This window comes from Vanessa tameamea, chromosome 9 (genome assembly GCF_037043105.1).
Source record: "Vanessa tameamea isolate UH-Manoa-2023 chromosome 9, ilVanTame1 primary haplotype, whole genome shotgun sequence".
In the NCBI taxonomy this organism is placed as follows: Eukaryota; Metazoa; Arthropoda; class Insecta; order Lepidoptera; family Nymphalidae; genus Vanessa; species Vanessa tameamea.
The window spans coordinates 2,429,749-2,448,131 of record NC_087317.1 but is presented as its reverse complement, the minus strand read 5'-3'; the positions used below and the strand labels follow the sequence as shown (position 1 = coordinate 2,448,131).

At 34.5% G+C, this 18,383-nt stretch overlaps 1 protein-coding gene across 1 annotated transcript in view; it reads left to right on the top strand.

Moving 5' to 3' along the window:
* The window catches only part of LOC113398900 (solute carrier family 23 member 2), a 37,568-nt gene extending 22,566 nt beyond the window's left edge, over positions 1-15,002 (top strand). The window contains exons 7-15 of the mRNA XM_064215887.1: positions 4,484-4,604; positions 5,059-5,200; positions 8,453-8,566; positions 9,901-10,040; positions 10,387-10,534; positions 11,561-11,715; positions 12,259-12,325; positions 13,926-14,040; positions 14,622-15,002. Coding sequence (XP_064071957.1) covers positions 4,484-4,604; positions 5,059-5,200; positions 8,453-8,566; positions 9,901-10,040; positions 10,387-10,534; positions 11,561-11,715; positions 12,259-12,325; positions 13,926-14,040; positions 14,622-14,709 — 1,090 coding nt within the window. The 3' untranslated portion in view covers positions 14,710-15,002. The remainder of the gene's footprint in view (positions 1-4,483; positions 4,605-5,058; positions 5,201-8,452; positions 8,567-9,900; positions 10,041-10,386; positions 10,535-11,560; positions 11,716-12,258; positions 12,326-13,925; positions 14,041-14,621) is intronic.
* Positions 15,003-18,383: the final 3,381 nt, after the last annotated feature.

The window sequence follows — 18,383 nt, the reverse complement described above, 5'->3', positions numbered from 1 at the left end:
GAATCTAAGCTCGAAATCTCCGTGCCTAACATTTTCATAATGCTCAGAATATTTTTGATAGCTGCTATAAGTAATGCTAGTTGTGAAAGGAGCTTTGCGAAACTGAAATTGATAAAGAATTATGATCTACGATGAGTACGCTGAGATTAACTAATCTAGCTATATTGTCGATTGAACAAGACCTGACTGTTGCAATCGATATTGAAAGTGTGATCAAAAACTTTGCTGAAAGGAAGACTAGAAAAGTTAAATTTTAATCTTTCAGTTGAGGAGTTGAGGTTGTAATGATACTCTTGCGCAAAAGAGCGTTTTTGAAGTAGGCGATTTCTCCATTATTGTATTACGTTTTCTCTGTAATTTTTCTAAGTGATATTCTACCTTCTACTCTATGTCAAAAAATGTTAATTTCACTTTTCAGGTTAGTGTTATTCAATAAAAGTACTCTTTTTAGCATGCCCCAATTTTTTTATAATGGATTGCAAAAATAAGAGGGCGGCTAATTTGGAATCCGCACCGGGTGCTAGCGACCTATGCTACGCCACTATATACCACCAATTGCCTCATTTGCCACTTTAAAACATTATTATGCACGGAATTTAAGGTAAGAAGTGAATGAATTGATTCTTATGGCAGTGTTTTTAATCTTTGTAATGTCGCGGAGCATCAAACTAAAAGACGTCTCCCTAAAGAGGAAATTTGCAAAAAAAAATCTATTTAAAGAGATGGCATTAATATAATTATTTTCGTTTAATTTTTTTCGTGATAATATACTTTGAGAGAGTTTATATTGTGTAGTAAATTTTCTTCCGCAACTCCAAAAGTAGCTAACTAGTAGATTGAAAGCCTTAGAGAAATCACATAGGGTAGAAGTTCTGAAACTAAGCAATTGTTTTTTAATTTACTAATGACTTCTTACAAATAGCAGTCAATTGATAAACGTAAAAGTAGTTTTAACACGAACACGAACGTACCTCATATGAATGTCATTTCGAAACCCCACGCGAATTACCCACATAGATAAGTTTGTCGCAGTGAAATATTATTACACAACAAAGGGCCTTGCCATTTGCAGCGTCGCTCTACAAAGCGGCTACTTGACACTAAGGCGGATTTACACTTTGACAAGGTTGTTTCGAATTCGTAGGCAGTTGCAGTTTTACAATCAGGTACAGTGTTTCGCACTAAATAGTACAGAATTATATTATGATTGCCCCATCAATATTGTTTCTCCTCCTCCTCCTCCTCCTGCCCTTATCCCAATTTACTTGGGGTCGGCGCAGCATGTCTTCTTCTTCCATACTTCCCTATCTAACGTCATCTCATAAGTAACATTCTTTCCAGCCATATCATCTTTCACACAATCCATCCACCTTTTCATTGGTCGTCCACTTCCTCTATATCCATCCACGTTCATGTTCAAGACCTCCCTCACAATATGTTCCTCATTCCTACGCATAACATGCCCATACCGTGCACGTTTTATTACCAGACAGCATCACAATTTAAGTTTTCAGGAATATATTATGTTTATTTTAAATCTAGTCTTACATATATAAGACTATATTTAAAATAAACCGATCGCATTGGTTTAAAAAAATAATAATGGTGAATAATCATTTAAATAACAAAACATTCAACTGACGTTCCTGATTTATAAATGTACATTGTTTCTAGAAAGACATTAAAAATTCCTTACATCGCCAATGCTCCAACAACCTTTCCCTTGCGTCTGTTATTACACTTGATGACTCGTCCTTCAAATCAGTGTAACGATATTAAATAATGTCGTTTAGCGGTCGATTAAATGATGAGTGATATCTACCTAGACGGCTTGGACAAATTCAATTGACGTATAATTGTGTAACATTGTGTAAAAAGCCGAGATGGCCCAGTGGTTAGAACGCGTGCATCTTAACCGATGATTTCGGGTTCAAACCCAGGCAGGCACCACTGAATTTACATGTGCTTAATTTGTGTTTATAATTCATCTCGTGCTCGGCGGTGAAGGAAAACATCGTGAGGAAACCTGCATGTGTCTAATTTCAACGAAATTCTGCCACATGTGTATTCCACCAACCCGCATTGGAGCAGCGTGGTGGAATATGCTCCATACCTTCTCCTCAAACGGGAGAGGAGGCCTTAGCTCAGCAGTGGGAAATTTACAGGCTGATTATGTTATTATTATTATGTGTAACATTACGGTTTTCGTTTAGAAGATTATCAAAGCTGTAACTACAATATAACACTTTGGTAGTTATTGATTAATGAAATGTTTTCGATGTTTTCTTTCACCTCCTAAATGTTATACAAAATATCACTAACGGACCTAAAAACTGGAGGTTCTTCATTTCGTTGTATTCCTTTATGTTTATTATATTTATAGTTTATTACCTTAGAATTCTGTTAATTATCGACCTTAAGCGTGAAAAAACGTTACGAAATGTTTTATTTGATCCAATTTTATTTTCATTTCCTCAATATATTAATTGAAGTCGGGCTTTATTGTTATATACACTTTTTATATTGTAAAAACATATTAATTACTTTTTGAATCAGCGATATTCAAATATGGTCTTACGTATACCGCTCTAAAATAAAGTTCGAGTACTTATAATTTAGAGCCGAGATGGCTCAGTGGTTAGAACGCGTGCATCTTAACCGTTGATTTCGGGTTCAAACCCAGGCAGGCACCACTGAATTTTCATGTGCTTAATTTGTGTTTATAATTCATCTCGTGCTCGGCGTTGAAGTAAAACATCGTGAGGAAACCTGCATGTGTCTAATTTCAACGAAATTCTGCCACATGTGTATTCCACCAACCCGCATTGGAGCAGCGTGGTGGAATATGCTCCATACCTTCTCCTCAAACGGAGAAGAGGCCTTAGCCCAGCAGTGGGCAATTTACAGGCTGTTTATGTTTATGTTATGTACTTATAATTTAAAGTTAACTAATGTAATCATATTTAAACAACAAAAAGTTGAATTAGCCCACGTGACTTAACTGATGGTAGCGTATTTAAATCTAGGGAACTTTATAATTCAAGCAGTGTGGAAAAATCGCGTGAAAATATGAAAATCTTCCACATACGTATCCGCTAAGACGCATTTGAGCAGCGGGCCTGAAAGAGGGAGATCTCTTTTGTGTACAAAGTTGATTGTGTATCACGAACTAATCACGTAATCGCGTCGGGGTGCATTTTCATTACAATGACGGCTGAGTTTGGCTTTATGTGACAGAGGATTGACGGATTCAATTTAATTTCGAATTTACGGTTACACAACTACTTGTGACCTGTTTAAATAACAAAGAGACAAAGCGGGGATAAGTACTGTTCATGTTTTTGAATTCAGCTATCTTATTTTATAACTTATTTCAAATCGAGTTTTACAGAAAATTTGTATAAATTATTGATTTCATATAAAAAATATATCAATATGATATATAATATAAAACGACACTTTTCGTTGATTTTTCCAACTTTGATAGGAACATTAAACATAAGTAAGAAGTAGTAAAATGGTCTGTCTAAATATCTGAGAGACGTCAGAGGGCTATGCTAGAGTAAGGTCTATGTAGATAAACTATGTAGTAATACTCGGTATGTAGTATAAATAATAACTAAAGAAGACTATGAATTTAATTGTGATAATTATACACTATTCACGTCGTATCTTTTTTTCGTCTACCATTGAAATGTTGAACGACAGTAACATATTAGACATTGAATTGGTGCTGTTTTAATTCTCGTGATGATCGAAGAAATATCTATCAAATTTATATACAAATGTATGCACTGCATACTCTAGAAATCAACCTTTGAGAGCCGCCTTTATACTTTGATAACTACGCAAGAAATCCTTTCGCAAGTGTCAAGAACAATTCTATAATATCAGTCTCGGATGTCTATTCTTGAAGGTATACGACATTGCAATATATTTGATTTTTTTATTATTAATATACTTTATTGTACAACACAAACGTAATACAGATAAATCTAAGGTGTATAAAATAATTGATCTCTTGTACAACGACTCTGGCTAAGAAGAAAAAGAAAATGTTAATTTAGGACACGAACATTTTACAATTTTAAATAAGTGTATACACATCTGACAAAAATTAAACAAAGTATACATTACTTGATCTAAACAAAACACAACAATAAACAAAAAAAGTAAAGAGATTTGAGAAGCAATGACTGCATTCGTGTTTTAAATAGATGTACTATTCAGCTTCCGAGTTGGGTTCCACAACCCAGCTTAAATTTATATATAGGAGATACCGAATTTATTGCACTGATCCATTACATTATTTTGAATTCCTTACAAAAAAAGCGGAAGCAATAAAAATAAATCTCATGACCACGAAAATGTTCTATTATAGAATAATCTAAGATAAATTTAATGAAGAGTAATGAAAATCTTTCACGTACCGACACGCTAACTTTGTATTCTTGTTATACGTATAGAGATATTATTGTTTCAGGACGTTCATTCTGCTAACCATTTTCTCTCAATGTATGGGCGAAGTCAAGATCCCGATACTCGTATGGAAACGTGGCGTCGGATGCACGGTCACTTGGTTTTCACTCTTCAAGCTTTTCCCGGTAAGTTTATTGGTGTTGAATCTTTGTTGCTAACTTATTTATCGCCTGGTTGTGGGTAGCTTTATCTAATTTAAACGTCGATATTATGTGTTATTTTTTAAGCTGTTATTGATTCAACGTGGATGTAACATTTCAGTACTTCGTTTGTATTTAAATCTTTTATGTATCTTATTGCTGGGCCAAGACTTCATTTCCCTTTTGGGGAAAATGTTAGGCGCTTACTCCACCACTCTGCTCCAATACGGGTTCGTGAATACACGTGGCATTTACGTCCACCACGTGCAGTTTTCCAAACGACGTTTTAAAAGCTATACCTTCGCTTAGTTGCTAAATACTGCTTTATTTAGTATATATTTATACAGAAAATTTATTTTTTAATATTATTTGGTTTTTAATTGAATCTGAACTATGTAGAAATTTATTGTGATTCTTGAAGTAAATGATGTCATTACAGGTTTTGCTCACAATAGTGATAATGTGGGTTGTTTGCGGAATTCTAACGGCTTCCGGAGCATTGGATGCAGATCACCCCGCGCGCACCGACATCAAGCTCAACATCATCGAACAGGCGCCGTGGTTCAGGGTTCCTTACCCAGGTGATATGTAGCTCTAGTTGTATGGAGTGGTAGCAAGAAATACTAGCTGGTGGTAAAGCGTGTGGTAGGTTCGTATCAAGTACCCACGAACAGTAAGTATGGTGTATGTATCTAGTTTGAGGTGTAAGTTAGCTGATGTAATTGAGGACACTAGAGATGGACAGTCTATACGTAGATACATATAGAACAAAGTCAATTCCCGCCGTCTGTATGCTTTTAAAAACAAATCAACTGTTTGAAAATTCAGAGGTGCTTCTTAGGGTTGTAATCTTCGGTTAGGATTTTCATGAGCTCATTAATCACTGGATCATCTCGATTCTTAAGGAGTGATAAACATGAGAAATAGGAAAAAGCTGTAGCAAAAAAAAGATCTAAATATTCGTGTCTTATGTCAAATTACTTTTTTGTCCCATTTGCTGTCGAAACACTTGGCCGTTGGAGTAATGGTGTAAAAAGCTTCATCAAAAGTATAACACCTCGCCTTATGGCCTCCACTGGTGACAGGAGGGCTGGTTCGTTTTTAGCCCAGAGGATCGGAATTGCGATTCAACGGGGAAATGCTGCTAGCATTCTTGCCACCATTCCCCGCGGTCAAGATTTGTACAGTAACTATTTTTAATTCATATTTGTATATATTTAAGCACTTAATGTTATCAATTCTTATGTTAAGGAGTTGATTACACGTCATATGAATACTAAATATGTCTTACTGCGATAAACATATCCTATGTACGTCGCTGTAAGACATTAGTCTCGCATAGCCAATATGCTGACAACTTTCAGTCACTGTTTTTGTTTATCCATCATTTAAATAAATTACGAATTAAATATGCATACATTCAATCCTGTGATGATTTTATTACGCATTTCATGTAACAGTTTATTTTAATTAATGCATAATTAAATTTCGCTTCACAGAAAATGAATAATGAAAATGTTGTTAATATAATGAATCGCTTGCATCCTATTATAAAGCGGTTCTAGGTTGTAACATCGAGCTGGGGTCGATTCTACTAACTTTATAACGTTTAGGATACGTTCCCGATTCTTCTTCTATTTTTACCTGCCCTTGTCCCAAATCATTTCTTTTCCTTCCATTTCCAATTTTATTCGTCATCTGATCGTTCAAGTCATCTCTTCTTAGTTCGTCCTCTTCCCCTACATCCCTTTGTTCTCATGTCTTATTGTAATGTGTGTCTCTTCCCTTTTGTGTGTCTCTCCTCACATGTCCATACTAACTCAACAGGTTCCCTTTGATTTTCGCTATTATTGGCTACATTTAGGCCTCTGATATAATTTCTTATTCTACCCATTCTTGTTACTCCACACAGATGAAGATGTTGAGATGGATATCAACATCTTAATTTCTACTACATGGAATTTCTTTTCATCCTTCTTGTTCACAGCCCAGCATTCCGATCCATAGATGACGTCAGGTCCAATATCGGATTTGTAGATTTTTTGATGTGAACGGCATTCGTGGGTAATACTTTGTTGCAGTGACTTGTCGACATTTCTCCCAGCCTGAATTGATCCTATTTGCAACGTCCCTGTCAATACCTTGCACGAGTGGTCCATGGTACTGGAAGTTGGAGCAGATTAGTAAGGGCACTTTTCAAACCTACACTCTGGACCTCTAGACAAACTTTCAGTTGAATCGTTGCTAGGAACGAATTCTACTTTAATTAATAACTAATTTGTAACGGTTACGATACGTTAATCATTTTATTCCAATCCGCCAAGAAGAAATCGTCACTGGATCGTTGTTTTAGTAGAATAGTGGAACGGTTAAATGACAACGATAATGTTTCGATTCAATGTGTCAATTTGTAAGTAGAATGGACCCTCTGGTTTTAAGTATTCACTTCAGCGTTAAAATGAATACAACATTTTATTATGCTATGCCGATATAGTCTTACTATGAAAGGTTTATTGTTTTTGGACTGCCTCGTTAGTCTAGTGGCTTATAAGGCCGCAGTTCCTGAGGTCCTAGGTTCGAATCCCACGTCGAGCAATAATTTATTGGTTTTTTTTGTCTCGAAATTCTCAGTAGCTGCATACAATTTATAAATTTGTAATATTTACACCACCATTGAAAAGCATGTTAAGCCGATGGTCTTACACCTGAACTCTATTCGGTCATATCAGATTTTTATACTTCTGAAAAAATTGAGAATGAAACTGCACACACACTTTTGCACTATAATATCTCTTGCACAGTTGGCTATTCTCCACTAAGAATGGTATTTTTACCGAGTATATTATTTTTCTTAGATCATCTGCCCAGCATGAGATACCTCTGTATACGTATTCTGTAATGAAAAACTCTAAAATCACCACAGAACAACAACGTGAAATGTCACAAACACCTGTGAATATTAGTGTAAAACTTAAAACTCCTTATAAGAATAACTTTGCCCAGCGTTACCAGGACCCCAGCGCCGTGAAATAGCTTGCAACAAAGGGATGTAGTTGTAGATTTATCATACAATAGAAATGCTGACTGAATAAATCACTTTTGTCTCAGATTTGCGTGATAACACACGAATAAATATTTTTGTGAAATAAATAAAAATAATTAAATAAATATTTTTTTTAAAAAAGCATTTTCTGATCGTCCGAACATAACTCCAGCCGTGTGATATTTATTAGTTGTTACTATAATTTGTAAGCTGATAAAATAATACTAGACCATGTTTTTTGGTTGGCCTGATGTACGTTATCTAGTAACATTACTTACTTTTGTAATAAATTGGCAATGAATCGATTATATCAAGCATCCCTTGGGATTATCGTAGTTTAATACATGAAATAATTTATTGTGGTAGAACGTCCCTGTGGATATCGAAAATTATCAGAGTGATATTAATGAAAATGAGTTTGATGATCGATTTTATTTCGTTATGTTATAAAATTGAGGATTGAGGGTATGAATATTTTTAAATTTATGTTTTTTTTGCATTAATAAAAAATAAAAAAATTATTATGACAACTTTTTAATTACTTCTGGGCTGAGTTTCTTCTATTCTCAAAGCAGAAGAAATTAGTGCATATTTCGGAGGAAAATCATGGCTTAGAATTTTGTTTGATAAATGTTTTATTTTCGCGATGTTTTCCTTTGTTGTGAAGTTCAAACTAAATTATGAACATCAATTGAGGAGCAGAAAAAACCATTTGCGTTATCCCAACCAGCAAATCTACCAATAAGTTAACTTGATATTTATAAATTAAAAAGAAAGTTTTTGTGTATAGGTCAATGGGGAGCGCCTACTGTGAGTGTGGCTGGTGTTTTGGGAATGCTGGCTGGCGTTCTTGCCTGTACCGTCGAGTCCATCAGCTACTACCCTACAACTGCAAGGATGTGCGGTAAGTTTAAACATGAATATAAACGTCAAAATATCGCAACATATATGAGTTAAGGGATACAAAAACTGTTTTGAATTCATTGTATATTTTTATTGTACCGTCTGTAGAAATTGATTCTATAAGAAATATTATCCACTGGGAACTATGATGTTTTTTTCTTTTTAATTGTAGTTACACTGGGTCACTCACCCTTCAAACTGGGACACAACAATCATAAGTTTGGAGGTAGAAAATCTGATGAGTGTGTGGTACCTACCCAGACGGAATTGCACATCGTGAAATACGTAAATCTGATATGGCGAAGATACACACACGTATCAATATGTCACCTTAAGTAGTTAGCGTGATGAAATTGTTGTACAATAAAGTAGGTAACATATGTAAACATACGAGTATAAATAACTTTATTAGGATTATCGATTACTAAAATAGTTTTTAGATTAAGTCAACGTTTAAAAATATCTGGAATGTTCTACTCGAGATGAAATCATACTTTTTGACATACGTCCTCATGTTCTGTAACTTTATTTTATTTTAATTTTACGATAAAAAAATGATAAACTTTAAATAAATACTTACTTAAATACTATTTTAAAAGTTTTGGTCACGTTTTGTATAAGATAACAATCTGTAACCTAAATGTCTCGCAATTTTAAAAGGCTTACATTAATCGTAGCGACGAGAGTTCCTCGACTGAAGATAAACGATCGTGGAGCCGATAAGTAGGAAAATGAAAGGCGATAATATAAATTGTTTTAGTTCAACGTATTTGTTACTTTTACGTAAATATTTTAAATTCTATGTCAAATGATGAATTGCATCGAAGAGGTTCGAGAATATATACACACAATAACTGCCCATCTCGACTTTGTCCGGGTTGTATAACAATTGTATTTAGTTCCTGATCGCAGCGCCATCTACTGAGTAAAATCTAAGCCGTCCAACCGTTTAGAAGGTGTTTAGTTACATGCATACCTACAGAAGATTTGTAAAAAATATAACCATTGGGGATCAAATTTATTTATTTTAATTTAAGGAGTCTTTACATCCAAATGTTTGAAATCCTTCAGCCAATAATCACATATAAATATATGTACATATTCAAGGCTCAAGATGCAATAGAGCAAACTATGCTTGAAGTATTGGCGAATTATAGACGTAGATCAACCGAAAAAGAATCTGACTTATCGACATAACGTGCTGGGTACGAATGTTGGTAGAACAATGATCGTTGGGATAGGGAAACCAAGAACGAGAGAGTTTTAGTTGAAATTTCACCATCGTACGCTTGCATCTTCCTTTAAATTGTTATTCAAACGATGTTTGTTCTTTAGCGGCTCCTCCTCCTCCCCTACACGCTATCAACCGCGGGCTTGGCACGGAAGGGTTCGGCACGCTACTGGCGGCGTTATGGGGAGCTGGAAATGGTACCAATACTTTCGGAGAAAACGTTGGTGCTATAGGCGTTACGAAGGTACGTACTTCCTAATATATAGCTCGTAATGATTTATGGTATAATATTTTGCCAATATTCAAGTTACGACTGTAAATATAGAGAAAGAAGCGCGTTAGACAAAACATTTTCTTGCGTACATAAACTGAAACGATCCTCTAATATACTTGTTTTTATTATAATATAAATTTAAAAGCAACAAAGAAAAATGTTCAAAGATTTGCGAAAGTCATAAAGAATTCATAGAAAATAAAACGTGACGTGAATATTAATAAAAATGTAAGAAGGCGCCAAGAGTGGGAATCGTACCATTGTTTTTGGATAAATTCAAGTTGTAAGAGTTTGTTTGTTATGGTCGGGAGGATAGGTGGGGTCACGGCGCGTGGTGCAGTGGGCAGCGGCATTGATGGTACTGCAGGGTGTGATCGGGAAACTAGGCGCTGTATTCATCCTCATTCCACAGCCCATCGTGGGTGGTCTCTTCTGCGTCATGTTTGGCATGATCGCTGCATTTGGTGAGATTAATTATATTTTTATGTGGTAGTGCCACACTGCATACCTTCTGGTTGCAGCCGAATGGGCCGGCACGCCCGGGGAAGTGCTACTCTCTCACTTAAAATCGGCGTAAAGTGGTAGCTATGCTACCGCGTTTCGTCCGGTATGTGAGAGTCCCGAAGGCCCGATCCCCCTCCCCCCAAAACATAATGGTTGTGCAGAATTTGGTTTCATTACCCCAGGAGGGTACCATCAGCGACTGGGCATCCATGCTCAGGACGTACACCACCTGAGCAGGGATGCCCAGGCTGTCCTCCGAATTCTGGGGGGGGGGCAATTTTGCGCTCGTCACTGTTCGGGGCAAGCGGAGCAGGCATCATAAGGCAACCCCTACCACCCACACTGGACTTCTGCAACATAAGGGGACTCAACTCCAACTTAAACGCCGTTCACTTTCACCTTGAGACGGCGAAGCCGGCCTTGCTCTTTCTTACCGAGACCCAGATATCCTCTCCTGCCGATACGACTTTTCTTTCTTACACCGGGTACAAATTAGAATATTCTTTTGTACCACGAGCTGCGGTGTGCGTATACGTCAGAGATGATATCTGCTCTGGACGCCTCGGCAGCCTTGAAGGGCAGGACCTATCGATTATCTGGCTGCGTGTAGACTGCGACGACCATCCGCGAATCTACGCGTACCTTTATAGGTCCCATGGTGGTTTAGAGCCAAATCTAATCGCAACTTTTTGATTTAGAATTTATTTTATCCCACGCGGTAGGTACTTTATAATAAGGAACATAACGAATGTTAAAATAGACAGAATATCGGATTTGTATGTTGTTTGTTATTTTTAAAAAACGCTGTAAAATTTTTATCTCCTCTAGATCAGAAGGCTTAAGCATTCATTTCAATGAACTGAACACGCTTTCTTTATTAAATATAAACTTGTTTGGAATATTTATGACGATTATTTGAAGGGAATTTGCAATATGATATGTTTTAAAATTTAAAATTAATATACTGCCAACATTCGATTTTGTAGGTCTTTCTGCACTTCAGTACGTTGATTTAAACAGCTCCAGGAACCTATATATCATCGGATTTAGTTTGTTCTTCCCGTTGGTGCTGACTCGCTGGATGTCAGCTCACAGTGGAGTAATTCAGACTGGCGTTGAAGCTCTGGATGCGGTTTTACAGGTGAATCCAATACAGCAAAAATATATAATTAATAAATCTAGGCTTGGTCTTCTGTTTCGCTGTAACAGAAGGCCAAGTAACTCTTGTATGCCAGAGAAAAAAAGTCTACAAGACTTCCTTGCCGCTTTCATTGAAAGAGTATTCCCAACTGTTTGGTTACGTTTAAATTCATATTAATCTTATAAAAAGACTGTCCAAATTATTTATGAGAAACTATTTGAATAAAGAATATTTTGTTTTAAATCAATAAATTAAAAAAATAATTTTCCTTTATACAACTGCTGAATGAACAATGCTGAGTAATCGTTCAATTTTTTTATTTTGTACAATAGGGAACTAAATGTTCTATACACTTGTAGACCCTTGTACAATAATTACCCCATTGATTTACTTAAAAGTATACCTAATATTACGAATATTAGGTACATTTTAAGAACTTGGTTTGAATATTAATGAATTGAAATCATATTTATAATATAGAAAATAAAAAGAAGAACAGTAAAGGTCTATTAATGAATTGATGTCATTTTTGTGACGTCACAGGTGTTGCTGTCAACATCTATCCTCGTCGGAGGATTGGTCGGCTGTCTTCTAGATAATTTAATTCCCGGTAAGACAATAATACACTTATAATAATACACTATCATTGTTATCCCTGATTTTTCAAAAATGGCGGCCACGACACTTTGATTTGAAGATACTATCATCTGCTCTGAAGGCGGTGTCCATTGGAAATATGTACAAAAAATAAAAAAATAGTAGAAACCAAAGGGTAGGGGCACGAAGCCCTTCCACCAAGTAATAGTAAAATCTTTGACTGTTACTTGATGGAAGGACTTCGTGCAAGTGTGTCTACGTAAGTACCAACCACTCATCATGTATTTTACTGCCAAACAAACAAAAAATATTCTATTCGAATTTGAAGGACTGAGTAATAACAGACACAGAAAGAAACACCTTAGTTTCCCAAGACTGGTAACTCATCAAATCTCGATGTCATGGAATGAATTGGAATGGTCAATATTCAGTGAGTCAGTCAATTGCAGTTCCTCTGGACGGCAGTGATCACCTAGCATCACCATTACCTATTTGCCAGTATAACTAAACCTACCTATTTGAAATAAATATAACGCGAACTATTGAGATATTGAGAATTCAATACATATGTCTTCATTATTATTAATAAAGCAAATGTATTTTAAGCACTTAATGTTGATAATACTTATTTTAAACTTAGAAAAACATTATGATGTTTTTAATCAAATAGTATCTTAAAAAAGAATTAAACAATACTTTCGTTGCATGATACAAAAGAGGTTTTATACGTAAATAATATAATACGCGTGATCCCGCCGATCCGTCTAAAATTTATACGTAAAGTCAAAGGACTGACAAAAAATACTCTTAACGTTTTTTTCCCCATTAGATTTGAGAGTGTGCAAATAATTTATTTGACGAACGTTCGTTACATCGGACTCGGAGTACTTGGGGAATGATCTCATTATAAATTCAATGCGGCTTGCCGTCAGAGTAGCGCATACTTAAACAAAGTTTGAATGTAAATGTCTAGTTGACAGTTAATTATTTCAAAATATTATATATCGTGGAACCACTTACTCTATTCCACAAAGTCCTACCGCCAGGTAAACTTACTTCGCAAAATACATATATAAAAAAATAGGTACTAAAGTTAAGTAATTATGAATCAGCAACTTTAAATATACTCCACCGAATAAAACATAAAAAATCAATACTTATCAAAATATATAATTGTTATGTAAATATTAAAAATCATATTTTTTTTCCATTATTAGGCGGACGGGCAGATGGGCCACACGATGGTAGTGGTCACCACATAGTCACCCATAGTCATTTGCGCCGAAAGAAATTTTAACCATTCTTTAAACCGCCAATACGCCACATGCCTTAAAAACTGAGATGTTATATCCCTTGTGGTTGGCTCACTCAACTTTCAAACCGGAAAACACAACAATACTTCGTATTCGTAGAATATATGATGAGGGCGGGCTATCGTAGTTATTCAAAGCCTTACCGCCAAGTAAATCTTATAACTACAGCTACAAAATGTAATTTACCTGCGCTACACAATAAAAGTAATCTCTTTTTGTTATAATATACGAGTTTAAATGTTAAAGATCTGCAATTCCAACAATTTGGAATTTATCGCAAACATCTGAAAAATATTTTAGGCAGCGTTGAAGAGAGGGGCCTCGACGCTTGGGCGAAGGAGATGTCTCTGGAATGTGTGCAGACGGAGGGGGGCGACACCTACGATTTCCCCATCGGCATGGAGTTCATACGCAGGTAAGTTTATTATTTATAATGGCTAGGTTGGCGGTTGACTTAATTGGAAGCCATATTTGTTTTATATTAATAATGCTGATGAGATCTATTCAAAAACTTTTATGTATTTTTAGTAAAACAATATTTCAATTTATTGTATAAATGTTTAAATTGTATTAAGCAAAGTTTCTTTTCTCGGCTGTCCGTGGATTGAAAAAATTATGTGGACTTATTAAGATAAATTTTCGGGATGTTTATAAAATTCATATTTAATTTGAAAATAGTAGTGAAATTATATTACAAGTATGGATCATATTCCAACACACTCCAATGAAGAGTAGTGGATTCACATGTGGACTTGCATCCGAAGCATGTAGATGTTTTCCTTCACCGAGCACGAGGAATCATATAAAAAATAATGAATAGCGCTTTGAACCTGCAATCTTCGGATAATATTCACGTGCCTATTGAAAGAGTTAAAAAAATCCACACGATCGCTTAAAGACACCGGAATTTATTCTATATAGAACACAAAAATAACATGTTTTTTTTTGCAACCAGAATAATCAAGCTCATATAACAATGATAATATATTTTTCCAGATGGAATTGGACGAGCTATCTGCCTTTCATGCCGACTTACGAACAAGGAAAATTCACAGCGCTCTTCACGAGAAAGAAGGAGTTATGAGATTGAACATTGTTCTCGATAAATAAAATAATATTTTCGGTTCGAAATCTCAAAAGCTTGTACTGAATGATGCTTGGGCCATATGTGATAATTATAGAAATCGTAGGTGAAATTGTTCTCCATACATTCTTCACTTTCAATTTAGCCAAGGAGTTCAAACGACGGAAATTTTGGGTTAACTCGGGAAAGAAATTTTGCATCTAGAATCAGAATCCGAATATTACGTCACGTGTGTATTGGTGAGAGGGTGTTTGAAAACTAAGTATGATTTTAAGAAACAGATTTCAACTGAAAAAAATATTGTCTGACCTAAAACTATCTTGAAATTTATAACTTTACATGATAAAATGATTTTTAAATTTAAATGATACAATATGCTACGAACCCATGCCTTGCTTATTAATATGTTTTTTAATTAATGTATAAATAAAATTAAATATATTTATATCAGTCATTATAAACATATATATCTATTAGAAAGAAGAAGCTGATTTTATAGAATATATATTGTATAAAATATATATGGAATCTAGTTATATCATAATTGTACCAATTATTAATTATAAGTAAAATAAATTAAAATTGTTGCTGTTGATATTTAATGACATTTTATTTTGATCGGTTTATAATATAAACGGGTTAAATTAAATAAAACTGTGTCAAGAACTTTACTGTTTTTAATTAAACATTTTCCATATTAAAGTATATTTGCAATAATCCTAGTAGGAACGCCGCGCAGCAAGTTCTTCTTCGAGTGCCAACTTCATACTTTATATTTTTTTTATTTGTGTATTTTATTATTATTGTTTAATATTGTACTTTACGGTTTGTAAGGAAAAATAAAATAGAGAATTTTCTTGATTGGAATATCGTCAAGGATAAAATTAACAAACACTTTTCAGCCGGGGTTTAGTTTACATGGAAATTGCACACTTTCACCCGAATAACTTAAAATGGGTCTTTTTGAGATCAGAATAAAACCGTTAATAAAAACATAAAACTTATTATTCGACAAAGAGACTATTTATCCAGGGCGTGTGTGTGTGAATTTTACAGTTTAATTATTTCATATTATCGATTTTCAAAGTTGGTTACTGGCTATAATAACTTAATCATCGTATTGATGATATGCTTTTTAAAATTATTTACTAAGAATAATTAAACCATATTATAATGTATCTATCCAGATATAAATTTTAATTTAAAAGAAAAAAGTGAAATTGAATAAAATCAAAACTTAATTATTTAGAGTGTTGATAGATATTGAAATGTAAATGTCTCAGACATCCACTAAATTCCTCGAATGAAATGAAAGGTAGGCATCACACTTATTGAGATCTCTTCCAATATTCACATACTTCATATATTTTACGCGAGTCGAAGATGTGAGCCCAACACTCCTGGACTATAATATTAACTTTCTAATATATATATATATATATACACGACGCAGTTTCGAACTAAATAACTTAGTGTAGATCGCCAAATTTCGAGGTAGTCGTTTAGGGTTTCATTTGAAGACAATAAAAAGAAAACTATACCTATTATTATTATTGTGTAATTGTTAATAATTATAAATTTATTTTACTACGCTTTGCTACGTCGAAAGTTAATCTTACACTTATTAATATAAAAAAATTAATACTTTATTCAAATCTCACGTGAAAATATCAAAACTAGGCCACTAGAATTCTGTTAATACAAACAATATCACTGACTCGTATTCTCAAACTTGCAGCAACGATTGATCAGTTCAGTGGCACTGCGATTTATCGTTCAACTGTAATATTCGAGAGAAACATCTGATATCGGCTTTATAAACTACTTTTTTCACTAGTCTTAATCTTTACTTGGTGGTAGGGCTTTGTGCAAGTCCGTCTGGGTAGGCACTACCCACTCATCAAATATTCTACCGCCCAGCAGCAGTACTCAGTATTATTGTGTTCCGGTTTGAAGGGTGAGTGAGCCAGTGCAACTACAGGCACAAGGTACATAACATCTTAGTTACCAAGGTTGGTGGCGCATTGTTGATGTAAGGAATGGTTAATATTTCTTACAGTGCCATTGTCTATAGGCGGTGGTGACCACATACCACCAGGTGGCCCATTTGCTCGTCCGCCTACCGATATCATAAACAAAAGTATTGTATGTATGTATGTATCCACCAACCCGCAATGGAGCAGCGTGGTAGAATAAGGTCCAAATCTTCATCTCAAATGGAGAGCAGTGGGAAATTTACAGGCTGTTACTGTGAGAAATATCTGATAAGAATAATATTTAATAAATATTGGACAACATCATATTCATTACTCTGATCCCAATGTAAGTAGCTAAAGCACTTGTGTTATGGACATCAGAAGTAACGACGGTACCACAAACACCCAGACCCAAGACAACATAGAAAACTAATGATTTTTTTCTACATCGACTTGGCCGAGAATCGAACCCGGGACCACGAAGGTCATCTAAATAAACGTCATAACAAATATATAAATATAATTTTCTATAAATTATATCTCCGACGTTGCTTACATTGAAAAAAAAAATAAACTTATTTTCCAAATTTCATCTGTCTAGACGCTGCATTGACTGAGTGTTGGTGGATAAAATACAAGCGCTTTTTTAAAGAGTGTTCAGTTAATCGCAGTAAATGAGATTAGGTGCAGTAATTAAACGTCTTACTCAAAGTAAAAGTACAAAATGTTAACCCAAATTTAATAAAACGCAAACCTTCGTTGCGCCAAACGAAAGCAAGTGTAATTTTTTCTGAGAAAATGAATATTTACGTTACAAAATGTCACGCAACACTCGTTCACTCTTTTATTATTAGCTGCAAAGCAACTCGCGTGTCCGTCTGTACTGGGGAATTCGTATGTAAGGGGTCATAAGTATTTACTTCCTACGTCCTTGAACTTAGATGGTCTACTGGATAAGTATCTAAATATAACACAAAGTCGTAGGTTAAAGTCCTAGGAATAAACATCGATTACTTTATTTTCATATTATTTATTATATTTATAATTAAATACCAGTTGTTATCAAAGAAATTCAACATTGTAAATAATTAGATATATTTAACTTAAAAATTGGTCAATTTGAATTTAGTTTACGTCATATTATTAAACTGTAACTGTTTTACTTGCTTTTTATACTTTCTGTTTTTGTTTTTATTTTTAATGTTTGTTGTTTTGTTTTAAGTAGAAATTTGATTGATTTATGTTTTTCTTATATATGTTTTTTACTATTAAGTGTAATTATAATTGTTTTTTTTCCCAAATAAATAAATAAACATATCAGAGGAATTTAATAGAAAAAAAGTTAAATTTCTTGAGACACCTGGTGGGAACGCAATTAGAGAATAATTAAATAACAATGACAAAATTGTTATTAAATACCAAAATAAGGTTAAATAATATTATATAATACCGTATACATTAGAAAGAGACAAAGAGACAAAAAAAAAGAGAAACGTCGCTTGGACGCGTGAGTATTTTCCTTACGTGACGATTTCTTGCCGTTCTCTCGTCTGTAAGGCGCGTAAAATAATTTATAAATTTAATTATTTACTCGATATAGAATAAAAGGAACCCAATATCGACGTGAAACTAAAATTGTTATGTCTGTTTATGAAATATATCAAACGGTGAAGGGATAAAACAATGGTGGATTCTTAG